The sequence below is a fragment of the Camarhynchus parvulus genome, chromosome 1 (genome assembly GCF_901933205.1).
Source record: "Camarhynchus parvulus chromosome 1, STF_HiC, whole genome shotgun sequence".
NCBI lineage: Eukaryota > Metazoa > Chordata > Aves > Passeriformes > Thraupidae > Camarhynchus > Camarhynchus parvulus.
In genome coordinates, this window is record NC_044571.1 from 257,105 (window position 1) to 275,605 (window position 18,501).

At 53.7% G+C, this 18,501-nt stretch overlaps 2 protein-coding genes across 2 annotated transcripts; both read right to left on the reverse strand.

The window, feature by feature from the left end:
• Positions 1-8,070: 8,070 nt before the first annotated feature.
• On the reverse strand, positions 8,071-11,756 carry LOC115905369 (olfactory receptor 51E2-like). The gene is given in 4 exon segments (XM_030951611.1): positions 8,071-9,044; positions 9,046-9,355; positions 9,932-9,984; positions 11,428-11,756. Coding segments are annotated over 2 exon segments (951 nt in total). The 5' UTR covers positions 9,316-9,355; positions 9,932-9,984; positions 11,428-11,756; the 3' UTR covers positions 8,071-8,363.
• A 1,781-nt stretch (positions 11,757-13,537) lies between these two features.
• Positions 13,538-14,641, reverse strand: LOC115905260 (olfactory receptor 51G2-like). The gene has a single exon (XM_030951488.1). It carries the CDS (start codon positions 14,510-14,512, stop codon positions 13,538-13,540), a length of 975 nt encoding a protein of 324 aa, XP_030807348.1. The 5' UTR covers positions 14,513-14,641.
• Between the last annotated feature and the right edge of the window lie 3,860 nt (positions 14,642-18,501).

Genomic DNA, 18,501 nt, shown 5'->3' on the forward strand with positions numbered 1-18,501 from the left:
TGACTTCTGCATGCTGGAAGAGAAGGTTTCTGTCGGAATTCAGGACATCCCTCTGGCTGTCCTGGACTGCCAGGACCCTGCCAGGGAGCTCAGGGACCCTGGCACAGAGCCCAGGACACCTGTGGGTTTGATTATGACCCATGGAGCAAGTTACCAACCTTATAGGAGGAACTGCAAGCCACGGAGCTCTAAGTAGAATAATAATTAGTTTGTCATGGGTTGAAAAATAGATTTTTTGGGGTTTTTAGAATGGGGGTTCAGGGGGCAAGATGGAGGAATCTGGGTGTGCCCAGCCTTTCTCCTTCTTGTTCTTGGCCTCCATCTTCTGCTGTGATGGTGGCACTTTTGGGTTGGTTTAGAGTAGAAGCTCACTGTCCAACACAGGTGATAGGGATTGGGAAGTTATGGTAAATATTGTACACGTAGTTTTTAGTATAAAAAGATAACACCACCTGGGGCAGGCAGAGTGCCTCTATTTGACCTGCTGGACAGACCTCTGCAGGTCAGGAGAAATAATTTTATAGATAAGGTACAATAAACAACCTTGAGAATGAGAATGGAAGAGCTCTGACTCCTTCTTTGATCGCCAGGCTGGGAACAGAGACTTCCTGACCCATCTCGGGGTCACTGTGAGCAGCAGAGACCCTGAGGGATTTTGCCCCATTTACCCACCTGGGCAGGCTGGACAATGGGCAAGGATTGCCCTTGCTCAGGGGTGTCTGTCCCCTGGCCTGGTGCAGGTCCCTGCTCTGAGGGAAGCTGTCTCAGGTGGCTGTCACACCCACTGGTGGCACCGTGGCACATCTGGCACATCTGGCACTGCCACGGGCAGTGTGTGCCACCCCTGCTGTGCCCTGCCTGGATAAATGGCGTGCACAGCTCTCCCCAACAAGGAAAAGGGGCTGAGGGCACAGCTCTGGGTGACAGGGCCACCCTCCCTGTGACACTGATCCCCAGGGCCCCCACAGCAGCACTGCCAGAGGGAGCTGATGCTTGTCCAGAGCTGGCAGCTGAAAAGCAGCCCAGAAAAGCCCTGATCACTCTGCCTTAAATATAGATATTGAAGTAGATATTTCTATATCCAAACTCAAACAGGAGCTGCCTGAGCATCTTCCCTCCAGGCTGCCAGGGAATACCTTTGCATCCCCCACCACCATCACCACCTTCTTCTTCTTCTTCTTCTTCTTCTTCTTCCTCTTCCTCTTCCTCTTCCTCTTCCTCTTCTTCCTCTTCTTCTTCTTCTTCTTCTTCTTCCTCTTCCTCTTCCTCTTCTTCTTCTTCTTCTTCTTCCTCTTCCTCTTCTTCTTCTTCTTCCTCTTCCTCTTCTTCTTCCTCTTCTTCTTCCTCTTCTTCTTCTGCTTCTTCTCCTTCTCCTTCTCCTTTTCTATGTTTTTGGCTGATCTGCTGTGCCAGAGGGGATGATGCAAACAGCTCTGAGTGAACCCCAGTGTCCAGCTGGAGCTGCTGTGGGGCTGCCTTGGGCTGGCACCAGGAGCTAAACAGGCCTGGGAATGATCTCCGAGCAGGGTGGGAACGTGGTGCTGGTTTATTTGAGGCAGTTCAGGCAGGAGGAAACGTTCCTGGCAGAGCCTCTGTGGGGTCAGGAAGGAGAGGTGTGAATGCACCTTCTTATGGGGCTTTTAAATGCCACCACACAGTGCAGGAACGCTCTTCATGAGATGAAATCTGCTGCAGGAAGGTCTTTCAGAACTACTCAGCCTTACAGTGAAAATAATTAGTCAGGAGAGGGTTTGGGTTTTTTTTTAATTGTGAAAGGATTTTAGCAGTGAGGAGTTTGACTCCTGCGAGGGGTGAACTCTGCATTCCCAGGGGTGCAGAAGTCAGATTGAAGGCTGTCATGCCAACTTTCATCCCACCATTGATGAAACCTCCTGGGCAGCGGTGACAGAGCAGAGAATCAAGTGATTTCTGCACAGATGGATCTCTTAAACTCGGGGTAGGGAGGGAGGTTCCTCCCTGAGCACTCACAGTGCCGTCCCTCGTTGAGTTTACCCACAGCTGCAGGAAACTGAGCACGGTTTGAGGCACACACAGAATCAGAAAGGTGGGCAAAGCCTTCAGAGTGATCGAGTCAAACCCATGGGTCAGGTGCTGGAAGAGGATGTGTCCCAGAGCTACTCACACAACGGGGCTCAGAGTGGGGCAGGAGCAGATGGGCAGGAGGAGGTGTGTGCTCACAGACATGAGCCCGGCTTGGCTGCTGCCTATGCTGGGGGCTTTCTGTGCTGTGGGAAATAAAGGAGCATCAAGCACTCTGGACCTGACCTGGCCAGGGGCAGAGCGGGGTCTGGAAGCTGAGATTTCCCCACAGCCTTTGGCCCCTGCTTGCACTGGGCCAGGAGAGCCCTGTGAAATGAGGGTCCTGAAGCTCCCACTGAAGTGTCCTGTCCCTCCTGAGGGGCTCTCCTGGAGCACACCGGGCTCCTCCTGGATAAACTGAGCAGCAGGACTGCCCGAGATGCACACCTGCTGCTGCCCAGTGTCCAAAGGCGAGCAGCCCAGGAGGCCAGAGCAGAGCTGGTCTGCAGCAAACCTTCCTGAGGGGTGCTTAGTGGGGAGAGGGATCCTTGTCACCAGCCCTGAGCTGTGGGTGCCAAAAAGCAGCTCTGGGAACATCTGCCAGCCCAGGGGTGGCAGGTTTGGGCTCAGCTGCACAAACTGGAGTTTTCCAGCAGGAATGAAGCCAGCAATAAGCACAGCACCCTCTCCTGGAGGGGAGAGCTCTGGCAGTGGCCTGTGCTGCCCAGGAGTGACTTCTGCATGCTGGGAAGAGAAGGTTTCACACCCATTTACCCACCTGGGCAGGCTGGACAGCACTGTGCTGCTCCTCAGTGTAAACTGAGCTGCCAAGAGCTGGTCTTGGTCAAGAAGCAATGGATTTCAGGCCAGAAGGGCCAGTGTCAGAGTATTTGACAGCCCCCCTGGCCCACCAGCCCACACTGAAGTGATACTGCTTCTGTCCCCAAGGACAGGGACTCGCTCACACCCTGCGCACTGCTCAATTCCCCCTCACCCCAGCAGGAAGGATCCCCTCAGCAGCCCTGCAGTGTGCACCAGGCTGATGTCCCCAGCCTGACTGCAGCTTTGGAACTGTCACAGACATCTTTTATGGAAAATCCTTTCCTTTGGATTTTTCCTCCTGAGAAGCTGAGAGGCCTCAGGAACAAAATGTGACCAATGGTTATCTGCTGCTGTGGAATGCAACAGGTGCATCTGGGATTGGTCCATGTGGTTGTTTCTAATTAATGGCCAATCACAGTCAGCTGGCTCAGACTCTGTCCGAGAATAACAAGCCTTTGTTATTAATTCTTTCCTATTCTTAGCTTAGCTAGCCTTCTGATGAAATCCTTTCTTCTATTCTTTTAGTATAGTTTTAATATAATCTATATCATAAAATAATAAATCAGCCTTCTGAAACGTGGAGTCAGATCCTCATCTCTTCCCTCATCCTGGGACCCCTGTGAACACCGTCCCATGGAACCTTCCTGCACCTGATGGAGACCTGCAGGCAGCAGAGGGATGGGCAGGGTCCCAGAGCAGAGCCAGGGAGTGCCCATCCCTGCAGGTGTGCCCTGGAGGTGGCACTGAGTGCTCTGGGCTGGGGACAAGGTGCCCATGGGGCACAGCTGGCACTGCATGGGCTGGCAGGGCTGTGCCAGCCCCAGGGATTTGGGGGTTCTGGTCTCGTGGGCCTCCCCCAGGGTCTGATGCAGCCGGGCTGGGCTCTGGTCCTGCTGCATCCCCACAGATGTCACCCTTGTCACCCTGTGACCATCCCAGCACGGCCACCAGCCCCAGCTGGAGCTGGAACCCTCACACGTGCTTTGGGTGGGGGCCTCCTGCACTCTGGGGACATTCCCCATCTTTTCCATGTGGATTTAAACATCCCAGGAATCTCAAGTCCTGACAATTTTCTTCTTTGCTGCTCCCAGGCAGCTGCCTCTGCTGATGGCGCTCTGCCTGAAACTTCACTGCCCTGTGGGGAGCACAGGGCCGGGGGCACAGCTCCCAGGGAAGGCAGGAGTGGGGCTGCCCCGAGCCCTTCCTGCCCCGAACACACCTGCCTCTCCAGGGGACTCTGCTCTGCGGAGACCTGGCGTGTTTGTCTGCCTGACACTCAGTCCCAGCACGGAGCTCTGCATCTCCCCCGCTACCTCAGGCTAATTAGACACAGAAGCCAGGGGAGGTGGCAGTGTTTAACCCACTCAGTGCCGAGAACCTCGCAAACAGGGCTGAGTTTTGCTGTTCTGTACCTGGTTTCCTACAGTGTTTTGATTTGGAGGAGATCTAAGAGCCATCATAGAGTTATAGAAGGGCTTGTGCTGGAAGGAACCGGAAAGATCATCGAGTTCCAACCCCCTGCCATGGGCAGGGACACCTTCCACTAGACCAGAACCCCCAAATCCCTGGGCTGGCACAGCCCTCAGTGCCAGCTGTGCCCCGTGGGCACCTTGTCCCCAGCCCAGAGCACTCAGTGCCACCTCCAGGGCACACCTGCAGGGATGGGCACTGCAAAGCTCCCTGGGCAGCCCCTGCCAAGGCCTGAGCTCCCTTTCCATGGGCAAATTGCTGCTGCTGTCCCAGCTGAGCCTGCCCTGGCCCTGCCTGAGGCCGTTCCCTCTGCTCCTGTCCCTGTGCCCTGGGAGCAGAGCCTGATCCCCACCCTACCCTTCCCCAGCTCCATTGCCCTTCTCTGGGCAGTTCAAGGTTAAATGTGGGTTTAATTGCTGGGTTTGCAATTAAGACTGTTGCAGTATGTACTAATGATCCTTTCCAAACAACAGCAATGTACCCCTGCTCTGCTGCTTTTCATCCCCAGCTCTAATCCAGGTGTGGAGAGGGGAGTCAGGAGCACCAAACTCATGGCACAGGTGGAGGATGATGATGCAAGGAGGCAGATTTGGGAACCTGAACTGGGTTTGTCCAGTTCATTTTGTGCTAGGTGTCACTCTGCACCCCTGGGCTGAGGAGAGGAGAGGAGAGGAGAGGAGAGGAGAGGAGAGGAGAGGAGAGGAGAGGAGAGGAGAGGAGAGGAGAGGAGAGGAGAGGAGAGGAGAGGAGAGGAGAGGAGAGGAGAGGAGAGGAGAGAAGAGAAGAGAAGAGAAGAGAAGAGAAGAGAAGAGAAGAGAAGAGAAGAGAAGAGAAGAGAAGAGAAGAGAAGAGAAGAGAAGAGAAGAGAAGAGAAGAGAAGAGAAGAGAAGAGAAGAGAGAAGAGAAGAGAAGAGAAGAGAAGAGAAGAGAAGAGAAGAGAAGAGAAGATACTTGGAGGTCATCTCTGAGGAGATCTAGGAGATCTCCAACTGCTACAGCCCCGTGTGTGTCCTTGTTGCCTCTCTTGCCATGACCAGGCTCTTGTGACTCCCAATCCTCTCCCCACCTCTCCCATCCTCCTTTTTCCTCCCTCCAACCCTTCCCTTTCGGGCCAATGAACCCGACCCTTCCCAGCTGAGCTGGGGCAGCCCCAGCTCTGGCTCTGGCCCTGCTCACAGAGGAGATGTGGGCTGGGTGTGCCCATGGTGTGGTTGAGGTTTTCCTTGTGCTGCAGGAGAGGTGCCCTGGGCCCTGAGCACTGGACAGTCCAGGAGGAAGGTGGCTGCTGTGCTCTTTGGCAAAGACAAGTGCCACGTTCCAGCATGTTCTGTTCCCCAGCAAGGCAGCAGTCCATGACTGAACTTTGGAAAACAAGATGTGAGTGAGTTTTATCTGCACCCAGGAGAAATCAATCCAGCATGCCTTCCTGCTCCGAGCCTCTATTAACTCTCTGAGAAATAAATGACTAGAAAATACAATACAGCATTCCAGGGTAGTTCATTCATTTTCCTTTATTAATTTTTTTCTCAGCACAAGAGGAAAAAAAGGAACATATGGGGAATGAGCAGGAGCCATTTCTCAGTGCCATGGCCACCTGAAAAGGGTTTAGACCCATAATGCCTCTGAAAAATTCATTCACATTTCCCAAATCACATTAGGCAGGTACAGATTGTTTTCATTTTTACGAATATTTTTTACCCTTCCAAGCTCTATTAAACCAGAATATGCCAAAATGACAGGGGCCAGAATTGCGTTGAAGTCCCAGATGAAAAGCGTTTGCAACTCACCTAAATGAAAGTATTTATTTTGAAATAAACTGGGACTGGATTTAGCAGAAAAGGTTATGCCAGGACTGAAGCTGTACCAGCACAGACTACAAAAATGAGGCTTGTTTTACTCTCAGCATTCATTGGAACTGGGGAGAAACTGCACCAAACTGCACCAAACACTGCAGCACTGGGGGCCCTGGCTGAGCCTTTGGTGACATCTCCCATCTGAAGATGGACAAGGGACCAGGACCCTGAGCTCTGGGAGCTGGCCCCTGTCCTGGAGAGCCAGTCCATGGGGAGAGGCTGAGGGAGCTGGGAAGGGGCTGCAGAATCCCTGAGGGAGCTGGAGAATCCCTGAGGAGCTGGGAAGGGGCTGAGGCTGGAGCAAAGGAGGCTCAGGGGCCCTTGTGGCTCTGCACAAGTCCCTGCCAGGAGGGCACAGCCGGGGGGGTCGGGCTCTGCTCCCAGGGCACAGGGACAGGAGCAGAGGGAACGGCCTCAGGCTGGGCCAGGGCAGGCTCAGCTGGGCCAGCAGCAGCAATTTGCCCATGGAAAGGGAGCTCAGGCCTTGGCAGGGGCTGCCCAGGGAGCTTTGCAGTGCCCATCCCTGCAGGTGTGCCCTGGAGGTGGCACTGAGTGCTCTGGGCTGGGGACAAGGTGCCCATGGGGCACAGCTGGCACTGCATGGGCTGGCAGGGCTGTGCCAGCCCCAGGGATTTGGGGATTTGGGATGCTAACGGAGACCCTGGGGTCTGAGAGCACCTGGGCCTCCTGATGGAGTGCAGGTCAGACCAGGGGCCCTGGTGCCAGCCCTGGGGCAGCCAAACCCACGGTGACCAAACAGGAGCTCAGCCCTGCAGCCCCTCCCTGAGGGGTCTCTGTGCCTGCCCCGGTGGGAACATCCCTGATTCCACCTCGAGGGTGAAACCACAGTTCATGGTAATGGGAGCACTGAGAGGGTTCCCATCAATCCATCCACACGCCTCCAAGTGCCAGAGGATGGTGCCACACTCTGCTCAGTGGTGCTAGTGACAGGACCCCGTTTTAGGAATTCCCAGTGTGCTACACCTTTGGCTTGGCAACAAGACTTCCTTCAGCTTGGAAGCATCACTGACATTTACAACTTGCTTATTTTTTTCCCTTGAGATGTTTTCATTTTATTGAATGCAGTTGCTAATTTGAATTGTTTTTACAATTGCTGCCAGTAACTCTGAGTCTGAAGTTTTTCCACAGCGTCTGCTATGAGGAAGTTGAGGGGTTTTGACAGAAGGTCAAGGCTTTCTGTCAAGATCTGCCCCACCCAGCAGGTCAGAACAAGGCCACAGAGGTGGATGTTCTTTCTCTGAAATGCATTTCTGCATCTGTAATGTCACTTCGGACAGGTGTCCTGTAATTATTTTACTTAAAGAATGATGTTACATGCAAATTTTCTGGCAAAACTTCTGGAATGTGACTGTGCCCCATGTGAAAACAAGGAATTAACTAAATCATCCCAAACCATCCAGCATTTTCTCTGCTCTGCCATGGTTAGAGGTGAGAAGGGAACCAAGAGGTGCAATGCTGGGACATCTGTGTAAGTTTGCTGAGTCACTTTTCCCTTCTTGTGGATCCTGCCAGGTTGGGCTTGGATTTAGATCATTGCAGCCATTTCTGAGTTTGGTGAGATTGGGCTTGGATTTAGATCATTGCAGCTGTTTCTCTCTGAGTTTGATGAGAGCGGGATTGGGTTTAGATCATTGCAGCTGTTTCTCTCTGAGTTTGGTGACACTGGGATTGGGTTTAGATCATTGCAGCCATTTCTGAGTTTGTTGAGGCTGGGATTGGGTTTAAATCATTGCAGCCATTGCTCTCTGAGTTTGGTGAGGCTGGGATTGGGTTTAGATCATTGCAGTCATTTCTGAATTTGGTGAGAGTGGGATTGGGTTTAAATCATTGCAGCCATTGCTCTCTGAGTTTGGTGAGGCTGGGATTGGGTTTAGATCATTGCAGTAACTTCTCTCTGAGTTTGGTGAGAGTGGGATTGGGTTTAGATCATTGCAGTCATTTCTCTCTGAGTTTGGTGAGAGTGGGATTGGGTTTAGATCATTGCAGTCATTGCTCTCTGAGTTTGGTGAGGGCAAACATTCTCGGGAGGAGTTTACATCAGCCTTTGCCTGGTGGCAGCACCTCGGAGCACACGGAGAGGACAGTCTGGCACCAAAGGCTCTGAGTGTAAAACCAGGTGAGCCAGGGTGAGGGCACGGGGCAGCGGCCAGGCTTGGGTCACCGGGGAGCTCTGTCAGTGATGCGGATCAAACTCAGGATCGTCCTCTGGATCTGCTTGGTCCTCACCCCGTAGATGATGGGGTTGAGCACAGCGGGCACCAGGATGTAGACGTTGCCCATGATGATGTGGACCAGCGGAGCCAGGTCCTTGCCGAACCTGTGCACCACGGAGAGCCCGATCAGGGGCACGTAGAAGGCCAGCACCACGCAGATGTGGGCGACGCAGGTGCTGAACACCTTGAGCCGCTCCCTCCAGTCCGCCAGGCGCAGCACGGCCCTGAGGATGAGCAGGTAGGAGAGGCAGATGAGCACGGCGTCCAGCCCCATGACGAGCAGGATGGCGGTGAGCCCGTACACCACGCTGGGGGTGGTGTTGGCGCAGGCCAGGTTCATCACGTCCTGGTGCAGGCAGAAGGAGTGGGACAGGCGGCGGGGCCCGCAGAAGGGCAGCGGCAGGAGCAGCAGGGGCAGCGGCAGGAAGAAGAGCACGCCGCGGGCCAGGGCCAGCAGGCCCACCTTGGCCGTGGCGCGGCCGCCGAGCACGGCGGCGTGGCGCAGCGGGTGGCAGATGGCCACGTAGCGGTCGGCCGCCATGGCCAGCAGCACGGTGGACTCGGCGGCCGAGAGCGCGTGGATCAGGAACATCTGCGTGAGGCAGGCGCCGAAGCCGACGTCGCGGCGTGCCCAGCCAGTAGAGGCAGAGGGTGCGCGGCACGGTGGCCGAGGCCAGCGCCAGGTCGATGGCGGCCAGCATGCACAGGAAGAAGTACATGGGCGCGTGCAGGCCGGGCTCGGCGCGCACGGCCAGCAGCACGGCGCCGTTGGCCAGCACGGCCAGCACGTAGGCCGAGCACAGCGCCGCGGCCAGCCAGGAGTGAGCCCCCTCCAGCCCCGGCAGGCCGGCCAGCAGGAAGGACGGGCTGAGCTCAGAGCTGTTGGAGAAGGGCATGGCCCCCTGGGACACTCATGCCCGGCCCGGGCGCCTCCTGCTGCGAGGGAAACACAAAGGGGACGTTTTATGAGCCCTTTCCCATGGCTCGGGATCCCACAGGGCCATTCTGGGGATTCTCAGAGCTGCCATGCTGATGCACAGAGCTCCTCTCTGGGTTTTTTACCCCGTTATGGCTCTGTGCAACAACATATGTACTGACAAAATGCTGACATTTGAATTCAGGAATTGCCTGAATTCTCTAAAAGGCAGAACACTGTAAAATCAACCTTTTCAATAATAAACCCATCAGCTGAACTTGTTTGCTTTTCTTCTTAAAGGACAAAATTAAAAATTATAACAAAAATCCCTGCAGATTTTTAGTGCTTTCTGTGGTACTTCAGTGCTGCCTGATTTTTTCCATATGTGCTGTGGTGGCCTGTCAGAAATGTGCTCGGTGAGGCTGGAGCTGGCAGTGCTGCCTCCCACGACCCAGCCCTCCCCAGAACAGCTCACAGGCACAGGAAGACATGGATCTTTCAAATGTTTCTGCACATACGAATTGGATTTTCATCCTCTGAAAAACATGTATGGAAAAAACAGAATATCTGTTAAAAAAAAAAATCTGATTATTTACCTTATTCTGTATTTGTAGATTTTCCAGCAGTGCTGTGATCCAAGGATAATGGCCTGAAGATACAGAAAAGGCTTTGCTTTAGGTACCTTTCTATTTTCAGGCACCAAGCCAGTACCTGGAAAAAACCCACCATCCCTCGTGCCCTGGGTGGGCAGCACAAGGTCAAGCTCAGCCTGAGCTTTCTGGTTATTCCTTTGTGCCCAATCTGTGCAAATCAACGATGCAAAGTGGCTTTATGGCAAGCTCTGCAGGTTATTAATGGAGTTATTTTATAAGTAATATTGGGTTGTGAAACATGGGGTTTTTACTGCACATCTGTGCTGAAGGACTGAAATAGCATCAGGCTTTATTCTCCTGATGTGGGGCTTTTCCATCTTGGATGTATAACAAGGAGCACTCACACTGTAGCTTTTTATACCCGATTTACACACAGTGTGGGACGACTGCTGCTGTCACTGCGCCCAACATCTATTCCAGGGATGACGCTGTCAGCCAAGCGCTTGGATTGAGACACAAACGGAATGAACAAGGAGCCTCAGCAATCACCAGCAGGCACTGAGGCACCCCAGCTGCCAGCCCTGACGGAGTTACCTGAGTCCCACTGGGAAATTCTGCCCTCCTGATCATTTCCCTGAGGGAGTGGGGCTGTGAGACAGGCACTGAAACAACCCCTGGTGCTGCAGCTCATCTCTAGTTCTCTGGCACTGATAAATGTAGCCAGGTTTTCATGAGTGGCTCAGGATTTGGGATTGCTGAGCGGGTGCTGTGAGGGCCTCGATTTCTGCAGAGGTGGAGATGCATCCATGTCTTTGAAACACCAATAAATGCAGATTCATTTTCCTAGGGGGACCCAAGCAGCCCCCCCCAGCAGTAACCCAGAGAATCACTGAGGTTGGAAATCCAGGATCACTGAGCCCAGCCTTTGACCAATCCCCGCCTCATTAAAGAACCATGGAATGGTTTGGGTTTGGAGGAACCTTAAAATTCATCCTATTCCTTCTCCTGCCATGGCAGGGACCCCTCCCACTGTCCCCAGGGTCCAGCCTGGCCTTGGGCACTGCCAGGGATCCAGGGGCAGCCCCAGCTGCTCTGGGCACCCTGTGCCAGGGCCTGCCCACCCTGCCAGGGAACAATTCCTCGTTGCCAAGATCCCATCCAGCCCTGCCCTCTGGCACTGGCAGCCATTCCCTGGGTGCTGTCCCTGCAGGCCTTGTCCCCAGTCCCTCTGCAGCTCTCCTGGAGCCCCTTCAGGCCCTGCCAGGGGCTCCGAGCTCTCCCTGGAGCTTCTCCTCTCCAGGTGAGCACCCCCAGCTCTCCCATCTTTCCTCTCCTTCTTTCTCCTTCTCTGCCTTCTCCCTCTTCCCCTTCCTCTCCCCTCCAACCTTTATCTCTCCCTCTTTCATTCCCCCTCCACCCTGCTCTCCAGCTGTGCTGACAGATGTGCTGATAAATGCCCCACCCTTTGCCCTCCAACTCCCCCACAAACGTTTCCTTACTGTGGCAGAGGCTCCTCGGGGTTTTTGTTTCAGAGCTGCTTTGGAGAACAGCGGCAGCCAGGAAACACGGACATCCAGGGATGGACTCTGGAAGTTTTCACAATGGGAGCAGCCTCAGAGTCTTCTCAGAATTCTCAGTTTCAGAATCTCCTGTGAGGATGCTGCAAGCCCGGCCTCTCCACAGCAAAGCTCTCTTCTCCTGGCTGTTGTTCTCTTCTGTAAATTTCTCCTGCAAGCTCCAGTTTAGGTCGGAGGTATTTGAGCAGAGCTCTCCCCTTCCCCAGTGCCAGTGGGAGCTGCTCCCCAGGCTGAGCTGCTGGTTGTTGGTGTCTCACCCTGGAAAGGGGCCCTGGGACACAGCGAGATAATGAGCACAGCACAGAGCAGGCAGTGGCCTGGGAATCCTCCCCTCAGGAATCCTCCCTGCCCTCTCTCTGCTGTTTTATGGAGCTGTTTCCACATCATTTTTTTTCTCTCAGTTTTTTTCTCTCCAGCTACTGCACATGTGGAGCAGAACAGAAAGTCTGATCTGGGCTGGTGAAGTGCTCAGTGCCAGGCAAAACCAGGGCAGTCCAGGGCTGGGATCCTGTCCTGGTGCCTTTGCAGCTTCATCCCTCCCAGGCAAACACTGACTGTTACTGCTTCTTCTCCACCGTGCTCCAGACTGGCCAAAAGGTGCTTTGAGACCAACAGAACTACAGCTCTGCCATTTGGAGAGTGAAATATTTACAGCTGGACATGGCTCTCAGTGCTCTCGTGTGAGTGACAAGGTGGGAGATCAGTCACAGGTCTGGGAGGGCTTTTCCAACCCTGGTGGCTCTGTGATTCTGTTCTGTGATTTTGGGACACTTTACTCTGTCTGTGGGAGCCAGGAGAACCATGAAACCTCTGCCTGCCTGGCTGACACCCAGCCTCCTCTGGGGGAGCCAGGAGAACCATGAAGAACCATGAAGAGCCATGAAGAACCATGAAGCACCATGAAGCACCATGAAGAACCATGAAACCTCTGCCTGCCTGGTCAGACCCAGCCTCCAGCAGAGCAAGGAGGTGCTGGGCATGCTGTTATCTCCCACCTTTGGGTGTCCCTGGGGATCTGCTCCCACCCCTGCTGGCACAGCCAGCACCAGCAGAGCTCAGAGGGAAGGCAGCAGCACCATGTAGGCCCGACTGTCAGGATGTTTAGCCATTCCTACCATGATTTTTGAACTCCTCTCTTTTTGTGCAGGAGAGCTTCCAGCCCCAGCAAACCCACAAGCCCATCCAGAGGCACACCTGGCTCATCCAGTCCTGCTCACCTGCAGCACACCCTGAAGATTTCAAGCAACTCCAACCTCATCTTTCTGCATCATACGGACAGAAAAAAGGCTTCCTCAGATCTTATGACCTTTCACAAGGAATAGATGGATTTTATTGCAGATGCTGCACATACATGACACTCAATGCAGAACAATGAATGGGACATTAATTAGACTTGGCAACTGGTAAGACTCAAAGGCTTCCAAAAGAGATGCACAAGCAGCTGTTTTCTCACTGGGGATGGGCACGGCACTGTGAACACATGGATGGTGGCTGAACACGTTTTTCAGAGGGGCTGAGAGTGCTCTGGGCCCCCAACAAGGCCTAATGAGCAATGCTCTGTGCAGGAAGGGAGGAAAGCACCATGCCAGGACACAACATGAAAGCTCACAGCTCTGGGCTGGGGGACAGCACCCCAGTGGATCTGCAGCTCTTTCCTCTGGCAGTGACCTGCACGGATGGAGCACCAGGAGAGCAATCCACCAGCTCTGGCTGGGAAACCAGGCCAAGAGCTCTGGCCAAGGAACCAGTCCCAGGGGTCAGACAGACAGACAGACAGACAGCCCAGTCCTAGGGGTCTGACACACAGCCCAGTGCCAGGGGTCTGACAGAGGAGCCAGTGCCAGGGGTCTGACACACAGCCCAGTGCCAGGGGTCTGACAGAGAGCCCAGTCAGTGCCAGGGGTCTGACAGAGCCCAGTGCCAGAGCTCTGACAGAGCCCATCCCAGAGCTCTGACAGACTGACAGCCCATCCCAAGGCTCTGACACACAGCCCAGTCCATCAGCACCCTCTGGCAGAACCTCTGGAGGAAGCTACCAGTGAGAGCCCCACTTCCTGCACAGGGCCCTGAGCAGAGCCTCCCGGATGTGGGTGGATTTGATGCTGTAGATGACAGGGTTGAGGGCAGGGGGGATGATGAGGTATGTGTAGGCCACCAAGGTGTTCACCAGGGGAGGGACGTTCTTCCCGAAGCGATGGATCATGGACAGCCCGATCATGGGGATGAAGAACACCAGCACAGCACAGATGTGGGACACACAGGTGTTCAGAGCCTTCAGGCACTCCTCCCTGGTGGTGAGGCTGACGACGGTTCTGATGATGAGGATGTAGGACAGCACGATGAAGATGAAGTCCGTGCCCACCGTGGACAGGAGGATGATCATGCCGTAGAAGACGTTGACCTTTATGTCTGCACAGGCCAGGTTCATGATGTCGGGGTGGAAGCAGAAGGAGTGGGACAGCTCGGTCCTGCCGCAGTAGGTCAGCCTCTTGAGCAGGAAGGGGATGGGGAGCAGCGAGAGCATGCCCCTGAGCACGATGGCCAGGCCTATCTTCAGCACGGTGCTCCTGGTGAGGATGGCCGCGTGCCGCAGGGGGTGCGAGATGGCCATGAAGCGGTCGAAGGCCATGGCCAGCAGCACGGAGGACTCGATGAAGGACAGGATGTGGATGAAGTACATCTGCGTGAGGCAGGCGTCGAAGGCAATGCGGCGCACGCCGAACCAGAAGAGGCCCAGGGTGGTGGGCAGGGTGCACAGGGCCAGCCCCAGGTCCGTGAGGGCCAGCATGCACAGGAAATAGTACATGGGCTCGTGGAGGCTCGGGGTCCTCCTGACGATGAACAGGATCACGCAGTTCCCCAGCAGAGCAGAGAGGTAGAGGGCACAGAAGGGGATGGAGATCCAGGGGTGAAGGGCCTCCAGGCCCGGGATGCCCATCATGAGGAAAGCTGAAGGCTGATAGAAGGAGCCATTGAATTCCCAGGGGCTGCGTGGGTCATGCTCCATCCCAGCTCAGCTCTCACATGGCCTAGACCTAAAACAAACCAATGACACAAACCCCACACAGCTGGACTGTGTGCTGAGCAGAGGAGCTGCACATCCCTCCAGCTGCCCACCAGCCTGTGCAGGGATCCCTGAGCTGGCTGGGAACGGTGCCACACACAGCTCCTGTTCACCCATGTGACCCCAAACACACAGCTACACTCCTGTTCACCCATTAAACCTCAAACTGGAGGAAACACACAGCTCCTGTTCACCCATGTAACCCCAAACACACGGCTCCTGTTCACCCATGTAACCCCAAACACACAGCTACACTCCTGTTCACCCATTAAACCTCAAACACACAGCTCCTGTTCACCCATTCCCCAAACACACAGCTACACTCCTGTTCACCCATTAAACCTCAAACTGGAGGAAACACACAGCTCCTGCCCACGCATTAAACCCCAAACACACAGCTCCTGTTCACCCATGTAACCCCAAACACACAGCTATACCCCTGCTCACCCATTAAACCCTAAACACACAGCTACACTCCTGTTCACCCATTAAACCTCAAACTGAAGGAAACACACAGCTCCTGTTCACCCATGTAACCCCAAACACCTCCCCAAGGAGGACAACACTCCTGTACCCAGTAACCCCAAAACACACCCTGTACACCCATTAAACCCCAAAACACACTCCTGTTCACCCATTAAACAAAAATACCTCTGTACCCATTAAACCTCAAACACACTACCCTGTTCACCGTGTAACCCCAAACTAGCACACTCTTGTTACCATGTAACCAAACCACGGCTCCTGTTCACCCATGTGACCCCAAACACACAGCTACACTCCTGTTCACCCATTAAACCTCAAACTGAAGGAAACACACAGCTCTTGTTCACCCATGTAACCCCAAACACACTCTGTCAATTACAAAGAACATCTGTTCACCTTACCACTTGTCTTAAAAACACATGTAATAGAGTTGTTCTTAACCCCAAACACATCTTGTTCACTATTACCAAATTCCACTTACTTCCCCAAAGTTGGAATCATGTTGTTAATTACATAAAGCTGCCCCCTTAACCCCAAACTGGAGGAAACACACAGCTCCTGTTCACCCATTAAACCCCAAACACACAACTCCTGTTCACTCCATTAAACCCCAAACTGAAGGAAACACACAGCTCCTGTTCACCCATTAAACCCCAAACACACAGCTATACCCCTGTTCACCCATTAAACCCCAAACTGAAGGAAAAGGATGGGCAGCTTTTGTTGATAAAGAGCAGAAAAAATAAACACTTGAAATGCTTCAGAATGAAAAGGAAAACATTCCACTATTTCAGAGCCATCCCCAAATTCCAGGGTTTGAGATGCTCTGTGGAGTGAGCAAACGCCTTTTCCATGCTCATCCCAACCACAATCAAGCTGCTAATCCAAGGCTGCTTTTTTACTCCAAGTGGAGATCAAAAGGTGTGAAAATTGTGAAAGATTAACCCTGACACTTCTTATTTAGGAAATCAACACTGGAAACAAATGCAAAATTTGTTGGCACTGGCACTGGCTGCCCAGAGAAGCTGTGGGTGCCCCATCCCTGCAAGTGTTCACTGCCAGATTGGAGCAGCCTGGGCCAGTGGAAGGTGGAGCAGGATGGTCTGTAATGCCCCTCCCTGCCTGAACCAGCCTGGGATTCCACAATTTGCAGGAGAACAGAGAGCCAGCCACGCAGACCCTGCTGCCCTCTGCTCACAAGGTGGTTCCCAGGGCAAGGTGGATTTTCAGAGGTACTCACAGCCAAGCCCTGCTCTTTTCACAACCTTCCTGCCAGGTGGAGGGGAATGAGCAAAGCCCCACACAGCTGTCAGAACTCAGTGCATCCCTCTGGGTGTCCAGAGCTGCTGGGACCCCTGCCAGGGGCTCAGAGACCCTGGCACACAGCCCAGAGCACCTGGGGGTTTGATTATGACCTCTGGAGCAAATTACCAGCTTTGTATGAGGACCTGAAAGTCACAGAAGTTTAAGAAGTGTAATAATAAAATTATCACTAGGTGAAAAAGTAGATTTTGGGGTTTTTTAGAATAGCGGTTTTGGGGACAAGATGGAGGGACTTGGGCGTGTCCAGTCTTTCATCTTCTTCTTCTTCTCTACCTCCATCTTCTGCTGTGATGGTGGCACTTCTGGATTGGTTTAGAGTAAAAGCTCAGTGTCTAATACAGGTGATAGGTATTGGAAAGTAATTGTAAATTGTAATGTTATATGTAGTTTTTAGTATAAAAAGATAACACTGCCCCAGGGGCAGGCAGAGTGCCTCTGACTTGCTGAGCTGACCTCGGCTGGACAGGAGAAAGAATTTTATAGATAAGGAACAATGAACAACTCTGAGACCGAGAACTGAAGAGCCCTGACTCCTTCTTGGAGTGTGTGGGCCGAAACAGAGACTTTGCACGTGTCTCAGGGCTGCAATAACCTGCAACCTCCCGAGACACGGCCACAGGCTCTGTGTGGGTGTTTCACACAGAGATCCAGAGCACAGGGAAGGAGGCCTCGGCAGAGCTCTGGCAGTGCCAGCTCCAGCTCACCAGGATGGCAGTGACACAGGCACAGTGACACAGGGAAGAGGCGAGTTCAGCGCTGAGAAGGGAAGGTTTGTTTGAAGGGATCCTCCTCCAAGGGGGCATCAAGGGGGCTGCACTGGGATCTTCAAGGATGGGAGGCAGCAGGTGGGAGTTGAAATGAGGGAGGTTTAGACTGGATGCAATGAGAAATGTTTCCCCATCAAGCACTGGAGCAGGCTGCCCAGAGGCTGCACATCTCCATGCACAGAAGTTTTCAGGACCCAGCTGGACAGAGCCATGAGATGTCCCAGCCATGAGGCAGATGTTGGGCCAGAGATCTTCAGAATGCTCTCCAACATGAATTATCCAAAGACCCCCCAAGCCTTGGCGCATCCTGCATTTCCTGTGACAGTGCTGCAGAGGCTGGCAGGGTCCCTGAGCCCCTCGGTGACACAGTGACCCACTGGGTGGGTGCGGGAAAGCAGCAAATGTGCAAGAGGAGCTAATCAATGTAAAAAAATGAGCTAATTAAAGCAAAAAAATACTTGTGACTTCAGTGCTCCTGCACCTTCCACAGGATACAAAAGTGTGCCTGGATTATGAGCCAGAGGGTTTGCTGAAACACAGCTCATCTTTGATTACAGACAATTCTTCCATGACGTATTTATTAGGGTCCTAATACGATTTTCTTCATTAGATTCTCAGCTTGAGAGTCTAATATGACAATAAATCCTGAAGCTTAGCAAGGACAGACAGCTTCCTGCTCCGGGGCAGAGGCAGCACATAACTGATGGGAGCTGGGGAAAACCCCCAAACATTTGGTTTTCTCCAGGCAGGGCAGAGCCACGTGTTGGCATCAGAACCACCCTGCCCTGCAGTGCCAGGTGCTGAAGGGACAATCTCAGCAGAGCCTGGGCAGCACAGGGGGCCTGGGGCAGCTGCTGCACCCCCTGATGCTCCACAGAGCCTGGTGGTACCACAGCAACTGCCCACAGGCACCTCTGCTCCTCACTGCTGGCTCAGAGCTCCCCAAAGGCAAGAGCTGCCCCTTTCTGCCAATGCAGCAGCATCTGGAGGGTGGGCAGGCCCTGGCACAGGGTGCCCAGAGCAGCTGGGGCTGCCCCTGCATCCCTGGCAGTGCCCAAGGCCAGGCTGGACACTGGGGACAGTGGGAGGTGTCCCTGCCATGGCAGGGGTGGGATGGGAGGGATTTGAGGTCCCTTTCTATCCAGACCATTCCACCATCCTGTGATCTGAGCAGTGAGTTAACTCTGCTGACTCCTGCAGCTGGGGCCTGGGTTAAAAACCTAAAAAATCTGTGTGCAGGCCTGTGACCCTGAGCACAGCTTCTGGCAGGCATCCAGAACTCTCAAAGACACTGAGATTCAGCAGCTCCTCAGGACTATGGAGGTGCAAAAAGAGGCTGTTGGAGCACCAAGGAAA

Excerpts from the sequence above, each read along its gene's own strand:
- LOC115905260 (XM_030951488.1), bottom strand. The coding sequence starts at position 14,512 with ATGGAGCATGACCCACGCAGCCCCTGGGAATTCAATGGCTCCTTCTAT.